General features: G+C 43.8%; 1 protein-coding gene across 1 annotated transcript in view; it reads left to right on the top strand.

Moving 5' to 3' along the window:
- myo3b (myosin IIIB) overlaps positions 1-24,021 on the top strand; it is a 66,382-nt gene that overhangs the window by 25,609 nt on the left and 16,752 nt on the right. The window contains exons 22-34 of the mRNA XM_047601451.1: positions 429-582; positions 751-839; positions 1,423-1,552; positions 7,901-7,980; positions 8,734-8,754; positions 9,912-9,989; positions 11,007-11,212; positions 14,293-14,404; positions 14,533-14,695; positions 15,130-15,210; positions 16,660-16,756; positions 18,026-18,080; positions 19,012-19,135. Coding sequence (XP_047457407.1) covers positions 429-582; positions 751-839; positions 1,423-1,552; positions 7,901-7,980; positions 8,734-8,754; positions 9,912-9,989; positions 11,007-11,212; positions 14,293-14,404; positions 14,533-14,695; positions 15,130-15,210; positions 16,660-16,756; positions 18,026-18,080; positions 19,012-19,135 — 1,390 coding nt within the window. The remainder of the gene's footprint in view (positions 1-428; positions 583-750; positions 840-1,422; positions 1,553-7,900; positions 7,981-8,733; positions 8,755-9,911; positions 9,990-11,006; positions 11,213-14,292; positions 14,405-14,532; positions 14,696-15,129; positions 15,211-16,659; positions 16,757-18,025; positions 18,081-19,011; positions 19,136-24,021) is intronic.

Consider the following 24,021-nt stretch of genomic DNA (forward strand, 5'->3'; position numbering starts at 1 on the left):
GAGTCTTGCTGTACACAGAAACTGATTATTCAGAGTTAATGACTTAAACATGAGGACGGTTTAGATCCATTGGTTCCACTTTATTAGTAAAATATATATTTAAAGCAACTTTTTGATCTGAAATTAAATAGATGCAATAATATGATATGACTGTGGGTTATTTGCACACTGAAATAAATTATGAATAAGCAAGTGGCTCTATTTGTTGGTTTGGAGCTGTTCTGCTTTATGCATTCAGTAAAAGACTCTATTATAACTTCCACCGTAGACACACACAGCCAGCTGCAACTGTTTGGTTTGGTTGATTAGAAACTCCCTTTTTTTCCTCCCCACACGCATGCACTGATCATATTTAGCCCAGATTGTTTAATTGGGTCATTTAGAGAAACCATTAACTAGATTATTCTACATTCACTGGTTCTAATTAGATTGAATACCAGAGCGAGGGAGTGGATGCCAGCCTGGTGGACTACGAGGACAACAGGCCCATTCTGGACATGTTCCTGCAGAAGCCAATGGGTCTTCTGTCCCTGATGGATGAAGAGAGCCGCTTCCCTCAGGCCACTGACCAGACCCTAGTGGGTAAGACAGGAACTGCGTCTGCAGCGTGCTCAGACATCAAACATAAAAGTCCTGAATGGTGAATTACATAAGAGGTCAGAGGTCGGCGAATGTAGCTGCAGCTGGTGCCATTCATAAAGCATCTTTTCATGTCTTCTTTTTTTTTTTCTTGTCACATCTTGCTTACAGACAAATTTGAGGATAATCTGCGCTGCAAATATTTCTGGATCCCTAAATGCATGGAGCTTAGCTTTGGAATTCAGCATTATGCGGGAAAGGTATAAAATTACTCTGTGGATCTGTGCATATACTGCGTTGTTTGAGTAAATAGCTTTTATACAGCAGATATTACTATTTAATTACATTATTTGAAAAGCTTTGCATAACTGTGTTATAAAAAAGTATTCTTAGAGAAATTGTGAACAAATGCATATTTAAATTTATAACTCTTGTATATTAAAGATTCAGATGAGCAATAATTACCTATCAGGGACACTGTACACGTGTATGAACAAACTAACTTTGCAAGCATTTGATTAAATGAAATGAATAACAATTTGTTCAACAGGATAGCAACAGACTTTAAGGACAATCACAGGTTTTACTATTAACAGTAAATCTAAGTGACACAGAGCATCCACAATACCAGGGACTTCCTAAATGCAGCCCTGTGATTTTCTTGAAAAAAAACTAAATGAAATCAGATAAATATGTAATTTTACAATTTAATTTTCTACTCCGTGTTCTGTATTTGCAGAAAAATAAAAAATAGAAACTCAATTGAAGCCATCTCAGTTGACCCTATACACGCAGTAATTAAAGATTCTGTTAATGTGTATTTTCCCATGTCCCACTCGACAGGTAATGTACAACGTGAATGGATTTCTGGAGAAAAACAGAGACACTCTTCCCGCAGACATCGTTGTGGTGTTGAGAACATCGGAGAACAAACTTCTGCAGCAGCTCTTTTCCAGCCCCTTAACTAAAACAGGTACGATATGAAACAAGCCTCAATAAAAAAAAAAAAAAAATGAAAAAATCTATTTAGTAAAACCTCAGCCACTAAAGGGAAACGTTACTGTGCTGCTTAACCGCAATTCAAATGGAAACTTTCCTTTGAGACAAACTATTGTTAACGATTTCAGGACGGGCACATTAATGAATTGTGCTGCTGTCTAGTGCTTCCATAAATGTTCAGGTAAGTGGGTTTTCGTAAAGACGCGGCTCGCAGGCATCTCCCGGTCCCCCTTCATTTCAAGCCTCTGTGTGCCGTGCCCGGATAAATCTGCGGTCTCCATTATCTCTTGAGAGGCTCAGCCCTCCGCACGGCGCTCTGTTTTTATTTTCACTAAGCTGTCCCCCTTGGTTTCGCGCTGCTGAATGCTATCTACAGATAGTGGGTGCAGCGGGATATTTTTATGATAAGGTTCCTAAATACCCCGGGGATGAAGAAATAGTATTTAGAGAACACAAAAGCAACTCTTCCCACCTCTTTTCTGTTGGCTAAATGAAGGTAGAGTAATGTGCTTGTCATTAGCCGTGGCTGAGGCCTCCTGGTCACTTGACTTAGCTGAAATGCTAATGGGTGTTTTAAATGATCAGATTTCCGCTTCCTACTTTATTTCAGCTAAGCCACATTATGTGATTCACTTCCTTTTTAGGGGCCTGTAAATGCCTGCGTTCACTCTCCGGGGCATTAAAAGGAGCTTCAATTCACAAAAGGCACCTTAGCCGGGGCTCCTGTAGAAAGCTTGCCTAGTGTGTCTGTAAACTTCAATTGCAGGTTGTGCACAAGGGAGCATTCAGCCACTTCCTTTCTGCAATTAACAGCTTCAGAGGAGTGCTCTCTATAAAAAAAGAAAAACAAAAACAAATTCAGAGCACACTTAATTTCAGTGCACAAAGGCACCGAATTGAAACAAAGATGCGCTGTAATGTTTACTGACGCCGACATAGTCAGCTAGGTCTAAAAGCTTCTTTCTTTCCTTTTGTTCCACTTCACTTTTGTCCCTGTCCTGCCATTTAGATTGGGGGATCAAGTTAATTTGATCTGATGATTTACCAGAGAAATAAACAGTTACTGTGTTGTGCATCTCAAGCCTTTTTTTTTTCTTTTTTTTTAAATCCTGAAAGGCTCACACTAAGTGTATAGATGCTTTTGCCTGTTCATTTAAAGGAACTGTGTCAACCCACTCCCTCGGAGTCCCAGTCTTCCTGTTGCAGTTTGTGAAACCGCAGATCTCTTAATTAGATAAAAGCTATGAAACACTCAGCTCCGGCTTATCGTTCTGCAAAAGATGGAGCCCTGTTTAAAGTGAGATACAGTATAGCATAAGAAAATTATAAATCTATTCTTCAGGCTAAAAATTTGCGGGGGGATTTAATTTGCATTTTGCTTCACATTATAGATTCACTGTTATCTGTGAAATTACCATTATCTGGGGGGATCTGATGGAAATCTGTTTTCTGCACCAGGGTGGTTTCACACTCCCGTGTTGTCTCCTCACGGTGTCACCACTAGGGGACACCCTCACAGGCTGGAGCCTTCCACCGTGATGGAAGTAAAATAATAGATGTCAAACTATGCATGCACTGGTTGTTAATGTTCCTGTAGCAGCGACGCGGAAACAGTTCCTCTGAACCAGATGATCTTTATGAATTCTTTTACAGTTTTTTCGACGTGGTTCATGTTTGAGAGATGCAGGGAAGTGGGAAGGCCCCGGAAAGTAAAAAAGGGCGCCCGGGCGGTGAATGGCGGGAGACCACTTGAGCCCTGCAGAATGCGGGGTCCTTGAGGCTTGGACATGTGGTGGTGTTTTGTCAGAGGAAATGGGATGTATTTGCATGGACAAATTCCTCAGAGCCAGGGCCTTTCCCAGATCAGGGGGGACCACAGTGTTTGAGTTGGCCGGGTGCAGTAAGGCCTACTACGGCCTTACTGGGCAGCCTGCGGTCACAGTACGGCTGCACTGACACTGTCTATGTGTGTGTGTGTGTGTGGCCTCAGGGCTGTCTGGCCCTGCTGATTGTAGCACCGCACTTCTGCACACACACACACACTGCACACGGAGACTGCCAGGTCTTTGTCAGAGCGCGGGGCGAAAATGGAGTGATGATCCTCGCTTCAAAAGTTCACAGACAGCGGAGTGTGAAGACAAAAGTCTGTTTCCTATGTTTATCCGTTCTTTGTGTTATTCGCCATTCATCTTTTGGAGTTTCAAACAGTGTGTAGAAGTATGCTGAAAAATAGCCGGTATAAACGGGGCCTGAACTAATGTTGTTTGTTGCCGGTTTAAATCGGGAGCAAGCAAGTCAGCATTTTAAAAGAAAAATCGCGTGATTAAGCTAAACAGGTGGCGAAATCTGCATATATAAAGTCAGATTTACTGTGGCGTATATCTGTGGAGAGAAAGAGATGTACACCTAGCATATAGCACGTCTTTCATCTCAACGCTGCCTTGGAAAAAAAAAGGTTATCAGGCTCAAAAATCCTCCCATAGATTGATTAATACTTTTTACAACCTTCTTAAAAACCATACACACAAAGCAACCGTGAATTTAATCTCTATGTTTGTCAGAGGCGGTAAATCACTAAGTACATTTAATACAGTACTTCTATAAATTTAAAGACCTCTGCCTGAGTATTTCCATTATATTCCACTGCGTACATCTGTTCCTATCACTTCGGAAGTGAACGCTGCAGTTCTTAAACTGAGTGTCTTCACTCTGCAGATTATACAACACATAACCCACGCTTAGCTTTAAAGACGCAGCCTTTAACCACATCATACTGTGGTGTCCACAAATTCCAGCAACAAAATTGTTAGCAAGAAAGTGTCTGGCGGTTTTGCTCATGTTTTCTCAGGAACGAGCTAATTATTTAGGTCATGATTCCAAGACCACGATGTACACGGAACAGGTCACATATTGATTTTACAGCTTCGCATGTGACACCACGGTTTCTCCCCCGCCCGCTGCTTCTCCCTCCATCTCCCTTCATGTGAGGAGATCCTACTGCGCAGAAATGACAGGCTTCTCCCAGCGATGTGACACATTTGGCTCTTTGTTCTCCCCCACGACTGAAGCCTTATTTCATCCCAGTGGGCAGATGCCGCGCGCTTTCACTCGACTTCCACGCGCTCACACTTCCCAAGAGGGGGACACACTCACCGAGCTAACACTTTTGTCCAATTTCTCCCCTAATCGCGGTATTGGGGAATGTTTTGAGTCAGCAGTGAGATTTTTGACGGCCCGGCACATCAATGGCGAGCAGCCGGCTCTCCTAAGTCACATGGTGCGACACCCTTTGATAAATGCAACACTGTGTTGTGTCACTAAAAGCCAATTACACCATGCTTTTTATGATTGATCTGCTTTGACAGTAGTGGATGGCATTTAAATCAACAGCCCCCGGAGCCATCTCTAGGCATAAACGGTGGTGGTTATGGAGGGTGGGGAGGGTGGCGCGGGGTTACGGGTGCTTTAATCTAATTTGCTTGGTTGCTGAGTTGAGTTTCTAGATCACATGTTTTCAAAAAGAGAGCGGGAGAGCGGCGGCGGCGGCGATATCCAGCAAGCTGCTCCTGCTCACTCAGCTCGGGAAGGCTGCTCTCCCTTACAACTTTGATTGTCCCCCATGTCGACAGCTCGATCCTCGGCTTCTGAAGTACAAGGCGCACACTGGCACTCATAAAAGCGTGTAGGGAGGTGTCATATTGAACGCGGGATTGCTTTTTAATCCCGAGCACATTGACTATTCTTGTCAATAGAACCCCAATACAACTGCCAGCTTGAGCTTTTTTTTTTTTTTTTTTTTTCCTATAGGATTCTTGCTGGGCTTAATTTTCAAAGTGAACGCACAGATGCCAGGGAAGGTTTTTTTTTTTTCTCCCCCTCCCGTCTCTGTGCCCCCCTCTCCTCACACTGCTCTGTCTCTGTGTTTGTCCTGGAAGTCCATGCCAAGAGCAACATGCGTGAAGCAGAAACTATCAGTGGGATGCTTCTCCACCTGTTTCCCAAGACTGAATGTTTCCCCTCACCTGCTCTCCCCTTTTTAATTATTAACCTTTTTATATTAAAACCCGTGTTATTTTATCTTTTCCGAACACAGACAGCGTTCAATCTAAAGCGTACGCAGCCTTTTCTTCAAGTTACTCCACTGACAAGGAACAAATCTTCCCTTTTCTTGGTCGCCTGTGTTTGAATAATTATTACCCACATCATTAGACAAGTTCCCCACTGTATCTAAATTAGAAGGTCTTCTTACGGGCCGGACATCACAGGTGTTCCCTCGGTTTCATGTCTCAGGAGGCAGAAATCTTTGAGGATGCTGGCTATTAACCCGCGCTCTAATCATCTAGTCAGGAGGGGATATGAAACCCGCCAGAAGAATGAATTAATACGACCCGCCAAGGAATACACGAAGAAAGCAGCGAGTGTCCATTTGCGAGGCTTAGGTACAACTGTCACAGTTTCTCTCATCGCGGCGCAGCCCCTTCATCTCCTCTTGATGGTGTCATGGAAGTGAGAGGCGTGAAAGCGCGGTGACACTCCACGAGCCCGTTCCACTCGCAGCCGCTAATTCATCATGACAAATGTGCTCAGATGATCTGGCCCAGCAGCACTAATGGGGAGAGGAGAGAGCGCACTTCATTTGCACAAGACCCACTCCAATTAATCCATCCAGCTTTACTCTGGGCTAATTGGAGCAGGGCCCTCCCTGCCTGTGTGCTGGTAATATACCCGACACAGTTTAACAGCCCCTGTTCTCAAGGATCATACTTTTGTGTGTCTTTTTTTGTTGTTGTTGTTGTTTTTTTTCCTGTAGATTTTGCCAAAGGGCCGTTTGAGGTTGTAAAATCTGTTCCCGAAGTCCCGAACACAAATCTCCCGCACGAACATGTGTTCAAAATGAGCAATTAGCTGCTCGTATTTCCACCTCGTCGCATTATGCGCTTTTCCTTTCCTTTATTTTTGCAGTTTTTGGGACCTTTGGTTACCTTTCCACCAAATATAAAAATGCATATTTTAATACGACGGGGTGTCTAGAATTGAGCCTATTTGCTGAAACCGAAAATGAAAAAAAAAAGTTTAATAGCAGAATAAATGAGTCGATAAATAAATAAAAATGAACAGATAACTGTCAAATGCTAAAAGCAGCATCGCAGCTAGCTTAAAAGAGTCCTTTGATGTGCTCTCACATCATATGTTTTGGGTTGTTTTGACTACAGCAAAAACTGTGTGTGCGTGTGTGTGCGCGCATATTTGTGTGTGTGTGTGTGTGTCTGTCTGTGTGTACATTAGTCCCACGAGGCTCAGCATTGGCTTTGGCTGGCTGCAAAAACCTTTGGCACAGATAGGACGTTCTTTGTCTAAAGTTAGAATCGCCCCGGCCGTTAATGAATCTATCACGCACTGATTCTGATCTCTCAACTGTCTGACTGATGCCTCTAATACACATTTGATAGTGCGCAGTCCTCCGAGGACGGCGGGCGCTGATCCAGTGTTTGAGTTTTTGGCTCACTGTCAGACGATGTCCTCGACGACTGCGTCTTGAAGTCATATTGCAGGAGCCGGGCTGCATATTTGCATTTAAGAAGTTCGTCTGTGTGCGGCAGAAAATCTAGAACAATTGTTGGCCTGTCACTTCGGCTTTATCTTAAAAAACTTACAAAGGTTTTCCTCCGTGCCATACGCGGCTGCTTGGGTAGCGCTGCCTCCTGTGTCGGCAGACGTATTTTTCTAAAGGTGTGTGTGGCACATCTGTGCAGCTATTGTTTATTCATGGAGTAAACCCTTTGAAATGTGTTAAGATACTTCCCACTCATTATAAAAATCCTGCCACCCATGGATTAGGACTTTGATGTCACCAATCCTGCTTCAAAGGCTTCTTTCACTGCTATTAATCACAGTTTAGCCTCTGAAGATATAGCCAGAGAAAACATTTGGACATCTTGTGCAGAAACTTTGAAATGTTCAGACTGTCTTGCATATGCTATGTTCATATCCTTTCCGCTGCGTGTGGGGCTGTTGGACTGCTGTGCACGCAGCTGCACTCCTGAGTCCGTGGGATTCAGCTCAGATTTAGGCTCCTCGTGAAGCGTCTGCTGCTGCTCGCATGTACACCGGCGCATAACAGTGCAGCCGCTCACTTTGTTTTCCCTTTTTCTTGTGCGATAAAAAAGCACATCACTCTCTAAGCATTTACCGCAGCCCAGTGTTTGATATTCTTTCAGTAGTCATTTCCTCTCCGTGTTCCACGCGGCAGTTCAAAACCAAAGCTTTAAATAAGCCCTCATTTTCGGTTAATTATGAATGATTTCGGCTTTGCGTTCAACAGGAAACCTGGCGACGTCCAGGGCCCGGGTCACCGCTGCCTCCAGATCTCTGCCACCGCAGCTCACTTCAGGACGCACCAAGGTGAGGCTGTAGCACAAATCATCGCATGAGACCATAACACTTTTTATTTGTTCCTCACAGGCATCGCGCCATAAGAGACCCAGTAAAAAAAAAAAAAAACCTGTCCCGTGAAGCATGGCCGCATTAATTGACTACCCTGTTATGTTGTCTTGCTTGTGGTGATGCAGCTTCGCCATCTGGCATTCGGTGTCTACCGCACAAAAGCTCGTGTTGTTTTGTTGTTAATGGGAGGGGAATTATTGCAGATTCCGAAGTTCGGACTTTTTGTAAATGGCCCCAAAAAAAAAACCCAAAAAAATCTGTCTCGATGAGTAAACGTTCCATTATGCTGTGATATAATAGTAATTCTTCAGTCGTGTTGATCAATCGGTTCTTGCAGTCAGTTTGTTCCAAGGCGTCTTCTTATGGCATCGAGCGCAAATATTTAGTTTTTTAGCTGCATAATAGAAGTGTCTCTCACTTTTTTTCTTCTGGATGCACTCTTCAGCAGTTTCATTTCATTTCAGTATCTATTTTTGTATCTGATGACAAAAATAATGTCTAATTTCTTATGGAAATTAACATTGTCGTCTGTTGTTGATTGTTTTTACTCTGCCCGTGTCTAAGAAATATGAAGTCACATGATTTACCGTGTACACTGTAAATCATAATGTCTCTTGGAGGGTGGGTTTCATTTCCTCTTTTTCTCTTGTCTATCCTCTCCTCTCTTCCTTTGTTTCCATGTTATTCGACGACATTCGGCTGTACTCACAGTCTCCCAAATACCTGTTGAAGGTAAGACCTCCGTTGAGATTAGTTCTAGCTTTTCACGCCTGAATGTTCCCGCTGCAAAACACACAAACCAGCGTTTGGGAAAACACACCATCACCAAAATCAACTGAGCGTCATTGTAATCCAAAATTATAACTTCAAACTATGTTCCACTAACTTTGAATCGAGCGCAGCCTCACTCGTCTCACATCAATCACAATCTGGCTTTCGGAAAATGTAAATCATCTCTTTTGAACTATTTTTCTCCCGCACAACCACAAGTCTGTGTTATTAATGTAAACAAATACGCTGTGGCGTGGTTTTAGATTATAGAAATATTTAATATGAGACACAAACATAAGCCAAGATTTTTTCTTTTGTTTTTTTTTTTGATGGGGGGGGGCACCAGTGGAAAAACAGCTTAACTTTGATGAGCCTCCACTGAGCACCTACTCAGTTATTCTTGAACAAGAAAGGACTTCTTAATAACAACTCGGTGTGACTGATGTAATATGTATGCCGTCATGTTCCCAGTCAGAGTTGGAGAAAAGTTGACGGAAACTGACACTTTAGAAAAAAGTACGACCAGATTAAAGGAAGGAGAAAGTGAGTCCCAGTTAACCGTTTGTACTTCCTTGTGATCTGCTTTCAGAGTAGCAAAGAGTCGGAGCGTCTCCCTTCACAATGATGTTCGACGCACCTTTGAAATAAAGTATAAAGCCGCGCACTTTACTACGTAGACTCACCATAAAATATCTATTGCATCATTAATTTTGATGAAGCCATGAACTGCGAAGGCCATTAGAAAGCTTGTATTGTGTCCTCGTTAATCCGCCGTCACCGGGATGACTGTCTGCTCGGTGACGGCTGGTCTCATTACTCAGAACGCGCCGCAATTTTCCCATGCCCCACAGCAGTGCGGAGTTATTTCTCTAGATTGTTAGCTTTAAGTGTTTATGGGCCTATGTTATACAGACGGCACGGTTAGCACAGCTGTGAATTCCCGACTGGCCCATTTAGAGGAAGGAGATCCGCTGTGATATTACCTTTATCTCAGAGGAACCCACTTCGGACGCCATGTTGGAAACAAACAGCACCTCATTTGAATGTGTGTAATTTTCTGGCCTGACTCTGGCCTGTTTGTCAAAGCAGCGTGTTCAGCGTGGATGTTTTGTGCTCAGGTGGACACCATGGAGATGATGCGTCACCCGGAAGAAACCACCAACATGAGGAGACAGACCGTGGCCTCCTATTTCCGCGTAGGTCTTCTCATTTCGTCCACATATCTCAAACAGCTGCTGACACATTTCGCTTTTTCAGATTTTCAAACTCTAATATATTGTAATTAGCGTATCCCTTTCTAATGCCATGAATGCTTGATCTGAGAAACGTGCGAGTACTTTTAACACCTGCTTTCTCGATTTTCCAGAGCACCTAATGATCCTCATAAAATATTTGCAAGCTACAAACTGTCTTGTTTGTTGTTCATACAAATTTAATTAATTTGTATTGTATCAAAAGCACCTGATAACAACGTTTAGCACTGCGGCAAACAACCAGTAGACACAACACAGATCTTATTTGTTGTATGAATTATTCCTTTTAGGATTAATTCTCGATTGAAAAGTTTTATCATAACATCCTGGATGATAAAATCAACATATTCCACATTTTAACATCAATAATTCCTTCAGTTGCGATTAGCCTTTAGCAGCTAAAGACACAGATATATTTCACAGAGGCTGGTGGAGACCAAAACGGAGTGAGCACTGGGTGAATATGGGTCAAATAAATCGTAATGTAATGTTTCCTTAGAGTTCACCACAGCTTAAAAAGAAAAAACCTGCCAGCCTATACAGCTGACCCCCAAAGGGCATCCGTGTCAACAAATGCAGCTTTATTTGGGTTTTATTTTGGCCTTGCAATTTTTAAACATTACTACTGCCAAATAGTGCCAAAAAAAAAAAAAAAACATGCACGGTTCTGTTGCAATTTTAAAAAAGCCTCTGGTAATTCTGTTATTTATGTCTGTTATAAGAGAATTCATAACTTTGTCCACTCCTGCTGGGACTGATTAATACTGACAGTTACTCTTTACCTTGTGCTACCTTATCAGACTGTCTGGGAAAAGTTGGAAGCTCTTTGAAGTGCAAATCGTAATAACTGAAGTTACACTACCAGGACTTTGATAAGATGAATTGATATGATAACTGCGCTCTGGTGTTCTCGCCTCGCCTCCGTCCGCTGTTTATCGCCGTCTTTCCGTGTTTCTCCAGTACTCCCTGATGGACTTGCTGTCTAAGATGGTGGTGGGCCAGCCTCACTTTGTGCGCTGCATCAAGCCCAACGATGACAGGCAGGCGCTGCGCTTCTGCAAGGAGAGGGTGATGGTGCAGCTGCGCTACACGGGGATCCTGGAGACGGTGAACATCCGCCGGCAAGGCTACTCCCACCGCATCCTGTTTGAAGAGTTTGTCAACAGGTAAGAGTGGCAGCACCTCCGCCCTGCAGCGCTCACACATGCCGAGCCCTGACACAACCCCAGAGATAGTGCGGAACAAGTGGGCCATGCCCTGCATCAACATAAAAAAACACAGGCTCTTTAATTAGATAGACTGGGTGCGAGTTGAGCTGAGCAAGAGGCTGACTAATTGGCAGTCATTAGTGATAGCGCAAGACTAAATCCTACAGCTCTTTTAACAGGCTGGATGCTCCAGTCTGGAAAATATGGATAAAATTCAAATAGGGAGGAACTGTGATTATGAGGGGTGATCCATTTTAATAGATTTCCTTTTACTATTCATAAAGAGTTTGTTCTTACACTCAGTGACCTGGAAAAGCTCCGCTATAGCCTCCCATTGGTATTAACACTAGAACACAATTAAAATCATCATTAGGCAGACTTAACATAAGGCTGTTGTTTTTGGTTTATTAAATATATGGGACAGGATCTGATAACCACGATTAACCGCTACAAACTCTTAATCAAATGTCCAACCCCGAGTTTTAAGGGGTAAACCTGTAAGTCCTCAGTCATTTTAAGTAAGAAACCCACATATTTAGACGAGACTGTGGGAAAATGCCAGAGAACTTCTGTTTGATCAGGGATCCTTTGAAAAATATTACAGCCACCTCTTATGTAGAGACTAAGATGATACAAAATTTAATTAACTCGGGCTTGTGGACTGTTGAAAAAAAAAAACAAAAAACTTTGAGATGTCTGGTTACTCTCACTGCTTTAGGGGATCTTAAAGATGTCTCTTTAATTTTGGAGGACTAAAACTTTGAATGACCACATGATGTTTCCTTGCATGTCCTACTTTTGACATGATGATCTTCCTGTTGCCTCTGTGGCGCCGATGCGGGAAGTGTGACTGTGTGAACAGGCGGGCGCGTTGCTACACTTTAACCTTGCCACTGAATCCATATCATCCCACCTGAGCCAGGCAGAAGTCGTACAGACAGACACGAATGGCTAAACTGCACCTTTAGTGAAAACTGATTTAAATTTGTGCTCTCATATCAAAGGCTCGTCTGATGTTGCAGTGCTTTGTATTTACCATCAAAGAAATAACAGGTATCAACAGGAATTAGAATGAAAGGCTGTAGACTAAGGCGGGGAGGGGAGTTCAAAGACGTTTTTCTTCTTGTTGTTGTTCTTATTTTTGACCAACGTCAGAACACGAGAGATGAACCAATAGCACTGGAGCCTTGATGTCCCTGAGCAAACAGTTAGAGCCACTCTGTCCTATGCTGGTATTCTGCAAACTACAACAAGAGGATCTCTGGATGTCCCACAATGTAAGCGATAAACGGCCGTGGAGCCGATGCACACTGATAGGCCTGAGCTGATGGGCATCTTTATTGAAATAAGAGACGGCGGGCCGTTCAAAAGAGCCCAAACAATGGGCCTCTGTTGGAGGCTCGGTCACAGGCTATTTTTTCCTCATTTTCTAACTGTGAGGCCAGAAAATACTTCTGGTGGTGGAGCACAATTATGTGTAGACATTTATTGGCTGTTTTTTTTTAACAGGGTTTTACAACATGTTTGTAATTAGTCACATAATTCACAGAATATCATCATGTTTGTTTTTGAGATATTTTAGATATGGTGGTTTACATGACATTGGTTCAAAGAATTAGGTCAAGGGTCTTCAGTGTTTTTCAGGCCAAGGACCCCAAACTTGAGTAGGGACCCCCTAGTTATTATATGTGTTCTATATTAAACTCTTAATATATTTATAAATATATTATTATTAGCATTTTGCATTCAGTATTAAGCTATTCCTTATCCGTTTAATAAAATATGTTGGATTCATGTTAATGAGTAATTAAAGACAATTAAGTTTGTGGAGGAAAATTTTATTAAAATTAAAAAAAAAAAAAATGTAGCAACAATGACCAATCAACCAAAGATTTTGCGACCCACCTGCAGTACCTTCACGGACCATCTAGGGGTCGTGGACCCCCTGTTGAAGACCTATCAGTTAGACAATGAATTGGACAAGAAAAATCCATTCCCATGTTCAATAGATCAGAAGATTCATATACAGTGCATCACGATTTATTCGTCATGTCAGTTTACTTTGCTTTCTTTTCCATTTTGCTTCCATTTTCCATCTCACCTAAGCATATAGACTTGTTGGTGGTGTTTCTTCAAAATTTTCTCTTTTTTTACTTTTTCTCTGTACAGCTCTGTACAGTAAATGCTGCATGCAATACGTAATTTTGTCTGATTTCATTGATAAAAGCCATAATAGTTTTCAATCAACACAGCCGACAAAACCAACACAATTTTTCAGAACAGGCGAACCGAACAACTTCTTATTTTTTTAACTGTGTGCCAACTTTGATGACTCAAGAACAATACCACTTAGAGTAATTTTGACTTTTGTGATAGAAACTTCAGTCCTGGCTTTCAAAAGAGACCAAAATTATGCATGAGCTCCAAAATACTGATGAACAGCGATCAGTTAAGTTTGGTTGTGTCCATAATAGTTTTTTTTAATTATTTTTTTTTGCAAAAAGGCTCTAATGATCAGAGGTTTAAAAAATGCATGAAAATTTTATCGGCACAACTCGGCTTCGATGTGAACAGGAATGCTGTGTCATCCCGCTAATTTACACGATGATGTTGATGCCCGTCACATTCTGTCACATTCTGATTTTGAGACTGGACGACCTGTCAGACTGTGTCATTGTAGAAGCTCCAGGGCTGCGAGCAGCTCAAAAACAGAGCAAAGTTTTGGTCTCCTCCCATAAAAGACCGATCTTTGGAGGGCAGAGGTTTTTGTCCATTTTTTTTTTTTAAATCAAACAAATCAAATGTGTTATTGCACAATCATTAATTGAAAAGGTGAATTAGCTATACCTCATGTTCTGGAAATTGCACCAATCAGGGAATGTGCGACTGTGTTTATGTACAGCGTGTATAGCGATATGTCAACCTGGTATTTTTGATGTAAAGGGGGCATTATGATCACAAAATCTTGATGGCACCACATCAGATCTGTTCTCGGAGTGCTTTAACTGCATTATTCTGCCCTTTGCCTCATCCCACAGATATTACTACCTTGCGTTTCGGGCCCACCAGATGCCTGAGACGAGCAAAGAGAACGCTGTTGCTATACTGGAGAGAGCCCAGCTGAAGGACTGGGTGCTGGGGAAGACAAAGGTGGCGTGAATGTTAAACCTAAATGCTAAAAAATTGAAGATACTTGTGTTTTAACATTGTGCACTTTCATTTAAAGGAAAGATACCACACAGTGTTGTGGGTTTAACATACTGTAACTGGTCTGTCAGGTGTTTCTGAAGTATTACCATGTGGAGCAGCTGAACCTGCTCCTCAGGGAGGTGATTGCTCGGGTGGTGGTGATGCAAGCTTACACCAAAGGCTGGCTGGGTGCCCGACGTTACCGGAAAGTGAAGGAGAAGAGAAGCCGTGGGGCCACCGTCATCCAGTCAGGTACGCTGGTATTAATTAAACAGTTAACGAGGAGAGGCATTATACAAACTTAAGTCAAAAATATGCAAATGAGGGACGAGTTCTTGTGTTTTCTTTAATGATGAAACAGGTGCAAATATAATGTGAGCCTGACTACCGAGTTCTTAATGACCTCAAGTCTATTATGCGCCTGTGAGTCTCCATAAAAGAGATAGTTTGATAACCACAGCTTGACCCATGAGGGTTAAGAGCAATGCTTCAGAGCAGACAATAAGACCTCAGAGAGTTCAAAGGGATCCATCCCTCTGCCACCTGGTTTAGCAGTGTTTTGAAGTGGGATCTTGTCTAGTATGTGTGCAGTCTATTTTGTTTCACAGAGGTAGGTCAGCAATCTGCAGCGCACACACAAAAACACACACACACACACAAACGACTGTCTCTTTCTCTTTCTCTAGCCTGGAGGGGCTACGTCGCTCGCCAGAACCTCAAGCAAATGAAGAAGGAGCGGGAAGAGGCCGCTGTCCGTATACAGTCAGGTAAAGAAGTGTTTTTCATCACATGTTCAATTGCGGGCACCTACATTTCTCACGTAGTCCCACGTCTGGCGAAAAAAAATTTCGACGCTCTATTTCGTACATTTTCAAAAGGAAAAGGGATAAAGGCCTCAAAAACCTCACATCTTTGTCAAACACCTTTTTGATCTCCACGAGTGGCCTACGAAATAGTAATAATTAATTAATAATGCATACCACAAAAAAAAAAAAAAAGCTTTTGAAAGTTTGGGCAGCATTTGGTCCCCATGTTTCAGAAGAACAGTGCATACTGAGATCCTTTTTTTCCTTTCATCTCCTTCCCAGTAAAGGCAAGAGAGGGGCTTATCCCTTCTGTTTCCTCACGACTTCCTCTCTCAAATTCCTGGCCTATTACACAGCTCTCACATACCAGAAACAAGATGCCTTTTTATACTGTCAACCTTTTCATCTGAAATGTAAATTAATTCTTACTCAGTGTGCCTTGACGAAGATCAAAGTGGGCACATTAACCTTCCCGGCCCCCCCCCCCCCCTCTTTCCCCTCCTCCCCACTCCTTGGAGCCACTCACTGGAGGACAAGGGAGGGTGCCAAAAGGGGCAGGAGAGAGGAGGGCAGGGGGAGGAGATTTGGCATTGTTTCCCCTGGCTCTCCTAAGGGCTGCCCTCATCTGGCACATGGAGCATCCCGGTCGCCTGCACACCTTGTGTAAATGTCCTCCATTAAACCCTTGTAAATAAAGCTGCAGAATGGGTAAACATGGTTTCGGTGTGAGGAAAGCCTCTCTGTCGCCGGTGTCTTTCTTTTTAGGGAAGCGTGTTTGTGTGTGGCCGCCGGGGTTCACGGGGAGAGGGAAGGAGGAGGGGAGTGGGTGGGGGGGAACCTGAACCTGACATAAGTGGGGCCTCAGCCCCCCGGCGGAGCACTCCAGCACATTCACATTGTGTGTTCTCCGCAGCTTATAGCCTTTGAGGTGGGCTGCATTTGCATTCTGAAAATAAACAGATGCCTTTCAAATGCATGAGCCTGGTGGCTTCTCAGATCTCAGCGGGGCCTGGGGGACATGCTCACCATCGATCAGATTAGACCATGCAAAGTAGAACCATTGCTCAACAATGTACTCGGGCTTTCTTTTCCTGTGCATATAATTTTACCAGAAAAATACAAAGCCCGTTGACAGAGTAAGTCAGCAGGCTCCATTTACCATCCATCTGAGGCCAGCATGTCTCAATAATCTCACAGCGTTTTCCCACTGCTGCTCCTGTCCTGTCCCATTGTGCATGCGAGACACATTTCACTTCCTCTGAGCATTTTTATAGTATTTTAAAATCTGGCTTGGTTAAATTGTTATAAATTGTGTTAATTGCGTCTGCGAATTGCCCGAGCAGACCGCATCGCACGCTGTTTTCTTGGACGACAGCGGGAGGAGTAGTCTGACATTTATATCCTGTGCAGTTTACAGGGGCCATCGGGTGCGTCAGGACTGCGGACCCCAGAGGCACAGATGTCACCCCGAGGCTGGAGAAAAGACCACCGAGGAGGCGCATACGGGGTGAGCTTTGGCATCTTCTGTCCTCAAGAGTGTCAACACATACCTTCTTCATTTTTGGGGGGGGATTTCTTTGTTTCTTATTGAGCACAGAAGAGTCACAAAGCGCCGCTGAAAAACAAGACCAACAGTGATATTATTGAGCGAAGAGGGGCTCCACATACCTGTCATTCATCTATAGCCCGGCTAGATGTGCTACTTTTACCATATAATGTGGTGTTATTTCACCCCAAAGGAGAAAGCTCCTCCCCGTGCACCACCTCTTTCGGTTTTATAAACGCAATAAATAACTTTCCAGCAAGATAGCACACTTGTCTGACCACAAATGGGGTTGGGTGCCGCGCTGGTCTCCAGATGTACGAGCCGAAGACTTTGTGTTTATTCAGCATATGGGCAGGCCAGTCATTTAGAAAGTATGCGCAAAGCAGGAGAGCAGCCACCGGCTGAAACAGCAGCGCATGAGGTGTCGGTGGTGACTCTTAGCTCCACGTTTAGCTTCTCTCCCTCTCTCTCTGCTGCGCAGATGACAAACATCAGCTGTTACGAATCAACATACCGAAAATGCGTCTGTCCGTGAATTGGGCGAAAAGATTCATCTTAAACCACACTCATGTCTTCGGTGACTTTTGGTCAACGCTGTGCGTTTCTCTCCAGGCTCCGGCTCCAGAACGGCAGATTTACACATCTGAAAATGTTGTGCTTGTTTTATACTCAAACTGTGCGGAGCCTCATTGGGGATTTTTCTCTCCATGTTTACAATCGTATTCCTTGGTGAGAAAAACTTCAAACCTCCGCTTAACAATTCTGTTTAATCAGTGCTGGAATCTCTCCATATATATTTATTTTGACATGATCTGGCCCATTTTCCTCCTGTAAGATCCGTGTTCTCACCTACACGCTGTTCTTTCTGCCGTTTGATATCCCTCCCCATCCGCCACGCACGAATCCCCGCGTTCGCGTCCAAACGGCAGACCCTCCGGTTGCGTCACCAGGTCCAAACTGGATGAGATTTCCTTTTTCTAGACTCGGAGCATGACCGCGGCTGGCGCGCGGCATCGTGTGCGCAGATGTCGTCTCTCTTTGGTGCTTGTTTTTTAATAATGCAACACGAGTGATGGCGCACACAGACATGACACCGTTGTGCAGTCCTACAAATTGCATAATCATGAACCACAGTGGTTTTTAACCATGAAACAAAAAAGAGAAACACAAAACATCCTCAGCCCTGGATTGTTGAACAGCTTTGTTGTGTGTTGTCTTGTAATTTCCCAGGCACATCCAGCAGGAAGAGGCGCATATGGACTCGATACATGACATTAAACAAACTGTAAGTAACAGAATATCAGCCGGAGTTGTGTGCCTTACTTTCTCCGTGTATGTTAAAATGCTGCTACAAAGCAGCTTTAACCCAGATTATTCTTTGAGAATTTTTTTTATATATACATATTTTTTTTTTTTGAGTCCTTGAGACAAAAGAGTTCTCTTGCTCCAACCTCCATCTCAGCGGAGAAGACAGGGTGGTACAGGAACGAGAGAATCAAAAGGCTGGAAATTCACGGCTGAGAATAAATGCTCGCTCTTCCCCGAGGTGATTTGTCTTTGCGCTCCTCTTTCTACAGATGTTAGACCCCTTTTTTAGTAAAGACCTGGGGTTCTTTGGTAGCACTTTGATATCCTGCTCGGATTCAATATGTGAAATAGAAGAGCCACTCCGTGACTTGGAGCACATCACAGTCTTTGAAGTCTGATCCAATTTTTGCTGCTCACCATTTGATGTTGAAAGGATGAAATGAGGAAAATGTACAGTTTTTGCCAGTAACTCTGCTGAGCATATGTAAGATTAAAAAAGCAAAATCCTTTGGAGGATGTACTTAGAAATGTTAAGCAGATTAATACTTTCCTATAGCTCTTTTATTCAAAGATAAAATTAAATATGAGAGGAAGTCTGTATGTGCTGTTTTTTTTTTGTTTTTTTTTTACACTCACAATTAAGTCAGTGTGGTGCTGTTTGCTAGGAGGTAGGGCTAGTGAAGGGGGGGCAGTTGCATTAGCATTTGATTAACATTGCAAAGCACATTAATGGGCTTGAGTTATTTGAGTGCCAAATTGTAAATAAATGAATACAACATCTACATGACTAAATTGAAACCAAAAAAAAAAAAAAAACACATTACGGGGCTTGCTTTAACTTGTATCTATTCATCGGGTGCTTTCACTGACATTGCTCTTCTGGGTGTGTTTACGCCTCTTCTTTCAAGGTTGGCCCTGACAGCCGAGACAGACAAGTGAAAGACATCAGCGGAGACAAAGGCAGAGGGGAAGACAGTGTAACGAAGCCGCGCAGGGAGACAGCTCGGCTGCGAGACACGCAGTGTAAACAAGGTAAGCCCAAGCACAGAGCCGGCGGGTGCAGGTAATTACACAAAGAGAGAGCAGAAATCCCGCTTTAATGGATAAAGTGCCATTTCTAATACGGGACCCCTTTCAACCTTTCATCCCAGCCAATCCCCTGCTGCCATTCTTTGTTGACAGCCAAAGAGAGAGGCATTATGGGTGATCATTTCTGCGGTATTTTAATAACCCGGGTCCGCTCATCGTAAACGTCTCATGGCAAGCGAGTGGGGGGGGAAGGGGGGCTTTTTTTCGAAAGTGGCAGGAGCACTTCAAAGCGTCATTCTCCCGCATGGCGGGCCCTTCACTAAGGATCTCATCAGTGACTCTAATAGACCTGCACAGTAACGGTGACAAGAAAATACACAAACCCTGATTTGTTGAACATATGTTTGGTTTGCTTTTTGCCCTAGGCGATGAATTACATTAATTCCCGCTGCCTGCGAGGCTGAGTGGGTGGCTTTGCGGGGGGCCTCTGATTACGGCCGTCACCAAGCCCACCACTAGGGCAGCCTCGGTAATGGGGCCTGGCCCTTCATTAATGTTATTAGAGGGGTATGAGGTAAGAGACGGAGGTGGAATAGCGTTTAGCGGTGCGGCTGAGAGATTACGGGGATTAGACATGATAATGTAACACAGACAGGGCTCTCCAGCGGCCCCGGGATTAGTGTCAGCACGCCACAGCAGGTCTGGGTTAGATAGCGGCTAATTCGGTAATGCTGCATACAGGTGACCCCCGCTCCCAGGCGTCACGGCTGCTGAAGGGAGGCAGCGTTTGATGAATTTATAATGTCGGCGTGATGGTGGAGAGAAAACGGCAGCGGTGAATGCCAGCGTTAGGGGCATTTTGCTCAAATGCTGTGTTTTGTCCCGCATCACCGGAGCTAAACTGCTAAATGACTCATTCCTTCTTTTCAGTTTAAAGCGAGCGTGAGAAGGGTGTTTTTAAATGTGCAACATTTAAATTATTTTCTTTTGAAACATCAAATGTTTCTCATTCATCTTCTTTGTACCGCGTCGCCGAATGCATCCCCATCACAGTTTTGCCTCTAAATAATGACTTGCAAACGTTCTTGTCCATTATTGTGGACATGGGTAACGAGCCACTTTCTTTTACAGTTTGAATAGCATACAGCACACTGTAGCCAAAAACAAAAAAAAGTAATTAAAATGCAAAAAATAGTACAGTAAATAGCTTCATTCCAAGTAAATTAGTTGTCTCAATCCTTTTTTTTTCTTGAAATGTCTTTTTGTGTTTCATTAGAAATAAGAAAGACAAAAACTGAGGCTAATAAAGGAGATTATTGCAGTGATCTTGTGATCCTTCAGTTTTATCTATTCCTAATCTCCAAACTGGGAACCTTTAACCTAATGCAAACTTTTTTACTTTCATTGACGTCATTTATTGCAGAAAGTCAGACACTTTTAGATTACTTTTTGTCATCAGTTGAGCTAAATACTGACGACAGTGGCCGTGTGCACGTGAAAAAGGCTCAACATCAGTTCAGTTATATTTAAATTTCCTGACCAAAAGTAGTCTTCTTCTTTTTTTTTTTTTTTTTTAGCCTCTTTGCATGTGTTATTAGGAGAGGCTACCGATTTTCAGGTATTTATCTTTGCCTCATTTATGCTCCGCGGTCTGCTTGTGGCTCCGACGTCTTTCAGGAAACCCCATTTGAATATGTTGAGGGAGGCCACGGTGGCTCAGGCACCCAGGGCAGACTTTGATCCCTGCAGATCTGAGGGCCCGTTTTTTTTTTTTTTTTTTTTTTTTTTTTTTTTTTTTATCCCGAAGGTTGAGCGAGTCATGGAAGCCTTGCCCTGCCAGATGTTTGGAGACCAGGCTCCTTCCTGTGTCTCATCCTGCTGTCGCCCCTGGTGATCGCGTCGGTTCTCTTGGGCTGGGGCTCGACCCGGAGTGTTTCAGGACACCAGTGGAGAAAAACAGAAAATTAGCCATGGAAATCGAATTACCCCACCCCTCCAGACACGCTCGCACACACACACACACACACACTCTGCTCCCCTGCTCCCATTAAAGCCAAAACACCAGGGCGTGACCTGGAAACTCTCAATGTGTTTGACGGACGTTCGGTTCTTTTCTGTGCGATTCAACAAAAGCCGGCGTTTCGAGCGACGCGCTTTGAGCAGCGTTTTCCATACGTGAAACAAAGCAGGCCGTTCACAGAGGCGATTTGGATAGATCTGTTTCACTGCATATCTCACACCATGCCAGGCAACTGTTCTCACTCTTTAGGCAAATACCCACAGAGCTGTATTTTATGGTGGGAAGACAGCATTAAAGCACTTTGAACTCCAGGCGCTCTCAGTTGCCTGCAACGCCAACCTTTGATTTATCGTGTCCTGTCAGTGAAGAAGTTACGCGTGTACACAGTGTAGTCGTGTAAGCTGCGCATTCAAGACGATGGCACCTCTCGTCACCTGTCTCCCGAGCCCGAATATTAATACAACATGTTTGGAGAATGAGTCACAGATACGTGTGCGGAAAGAAAGCCCCTGCTAGCGCAGAGCAGATATGATCAGAGTGCTGCTTATGCTCCTCGGCGTGGTAAACAGGATGGTGCCGAGGATCAGTCAGAGCTGACTTTATGGTTTATGAAAGCTGAGCTACTTATGTTAACAGGCTTTTTGAAGATTATAGTTGTGGTAAACATACATGTCAAGAGAGAGACAGTGATAAAGTAGAGCCACAACACAGAGCCCAATTACCTCCACGCCTTGGAAGATAGTTAACCTGGTCGTTAGACAGGATGAAACGGCGGATAAGAAAGAGGGAAGGAGTTGGTTTAATGGTTATAGTTATGTCCCCTCGGTGCATAACACGGTGCAGTCAATAAGAATTGATTTTGTTTGTCGCCCTGAGCTCTTTCTCTGCTTTATAGCCGCAGCTGGGAGAGCTCACTGGAAATGTGGGTGCAGTTTTACCCACGCTGAGGTCATCCCATACTTACAAGCATGTCTCATTTTCCTCCCTTCTCGCTCCCTCCTTCAACTCTTAAGCGTCTTCCCACATGTCCTCCAACAAGGTTTGCAGCCACCAGGTGCACAACCCTCCACCACCGCCACCACCAAAGCAGCCGCAGCATCACCGTATCAGCATGCATCTGCCAGACAAATGATCCACCCTCTCCATGTTCTCTAGACAAATACTCTCCCTCCCTCTCGCTGTCTCTCAGCCTTTTGATTTATCTGTCTGTCTCCACATATTCCCGCGTCTCAACCGGATGCCTTCAGTTTTAGGCAAATTACAGGCTCGACATAGCGGCAGCAGAGATTTGGAGGGGATAGGAAAGACTCAACTTAACGGAAGGAGTTGCCTCTGTCTGACGCTACCTACGTAATCCTCTTAATGTCAGTGGGAGTAGTTAACAGGATGTACTTCCAAACTACTCATCATCACAATTCCAACAGAATAATCTCCTCAGACGTAGAATCAAGGTGGAAAAGGATCCTCGGAGTTCTCTTTAATTTTGCATGTGCCGATTGAGTCGCTTGATGTGCTTCCACAAAGTTTTTCCCAACACAAAACCGTGCTGGTTAGTTTGCTGTTGGTGAGAACTTCAATAAAGTTGACTTTATTTTATTTAAATGACCCGGCCACTGCCTTCCATCTAAACATTTAATATATTTCAATTTGATCGACCGTGATTGACTTCCTCAAAGTGCAGAGATTTGTCTTCCACGCAAACGTTTCTTCAGGAGTCAAAGTTCCAGAGTTGCTGTCAGGTGAAATGATTGATTTCGGTGTGAAAAATTGCTTGTAAGTAACAACATCCTCCGCGTGCGTTAGTGAAAACAGATGCAGGAAGTGCCCCCTTTTCAACATTATCTGCAGGACTTGATCAGTTGTCTTCTGATTTAAAGCACATGAGCTAGCTAATCCAAAATTATACCAAAAAGAAAGAGAAGAAAAAACTTCTGGATATCCTCTTTAACTCAACATATCTGTTTAGGCTCTTTGTTTGCCGCCTAGGATTAATGTCTTGAGCTTGTGTGCACGCATTCCTATTTGTCAGTGTGTGTGTGTGCACGTGTTTGAATGCATGTGTCTGGTTTTATGTGTGCGTGCGTGTGAAGAGGCAGTTGCGAGGTAAAGAGAGGGGTCTGGGTTGCACATGCCTCATTTAGACATCAAAGGCCCCTGCTGATGATTTTTCCTTATAATCCATGCCTTTTGGTGCCTCTGCTCCCTCCATCTGAATAAACAAAGCAAAAGTGGTTCTCTGTGGTCGGGGAGAAGTCAGGTGACTGCGGCACGTGACTCTAAGAGTAAATCGATACATCTCTAATTTATTCCACTAAAAATCCCTTTTAGCGCCTCTTTTATGTTGTTTCTGAGGAGCATTCTGATTTTCAAGGGATTTCAAAGTGGTATTTAGAGATGACTCATCTGCTACTCTTTGAAAATGAAAGAGGTACCTATCTCAAAAAGAGTTCCAGCCCTTTTTATCTCAAGCAGCAAACGTGCACAATGCGTACGTTTCTCACCGAGGAGAGCAAGCTGCTTGCTTTTCTTTTGATAGGCAGGAATCAATAGCGCACGAAACACACTGCATCTGTATTCCCACGTGGCCGTTATTCCTCCCCACCCCAAACAGCCGATCATTTAGCAAATCCCCGGTGTGAGCCACTGTCTGACCCCTTCCCGACTCTGCCTGCCCATGTCCAAGCCGCACTCACTCCCAAGCCAGAAGCCAGTTTTGGCAGCCTCCCTGCCTGTAATGTATCTGCAGGAGCGGCATTCCTTTGGGGCTGGCCTGGATCAAATGACAGTGATTTCCCAAATAGAGGCGCTCGGATGGGAGGCCTCACCCATCCTCTGATCTGCTACACGCTCTAATCGCTGCAGGTCTGTG

The sequence above is a fragment of the Mugil cephalus genome, chromosome 12 (assembly GCF_022458985.1).
Source record: "Mugil cephalus isolate CIBA_MC_2020 chromosome 12, CIBA_Mcephalus_1.1, whole genome shotgun sequence".
NCBI classification, from domain to species: Eukaryota; Metazoa; Chordata; class Actinopteri; order Mugiliformes; family Mugilidae; genus Mugil; species Mugil cephalus.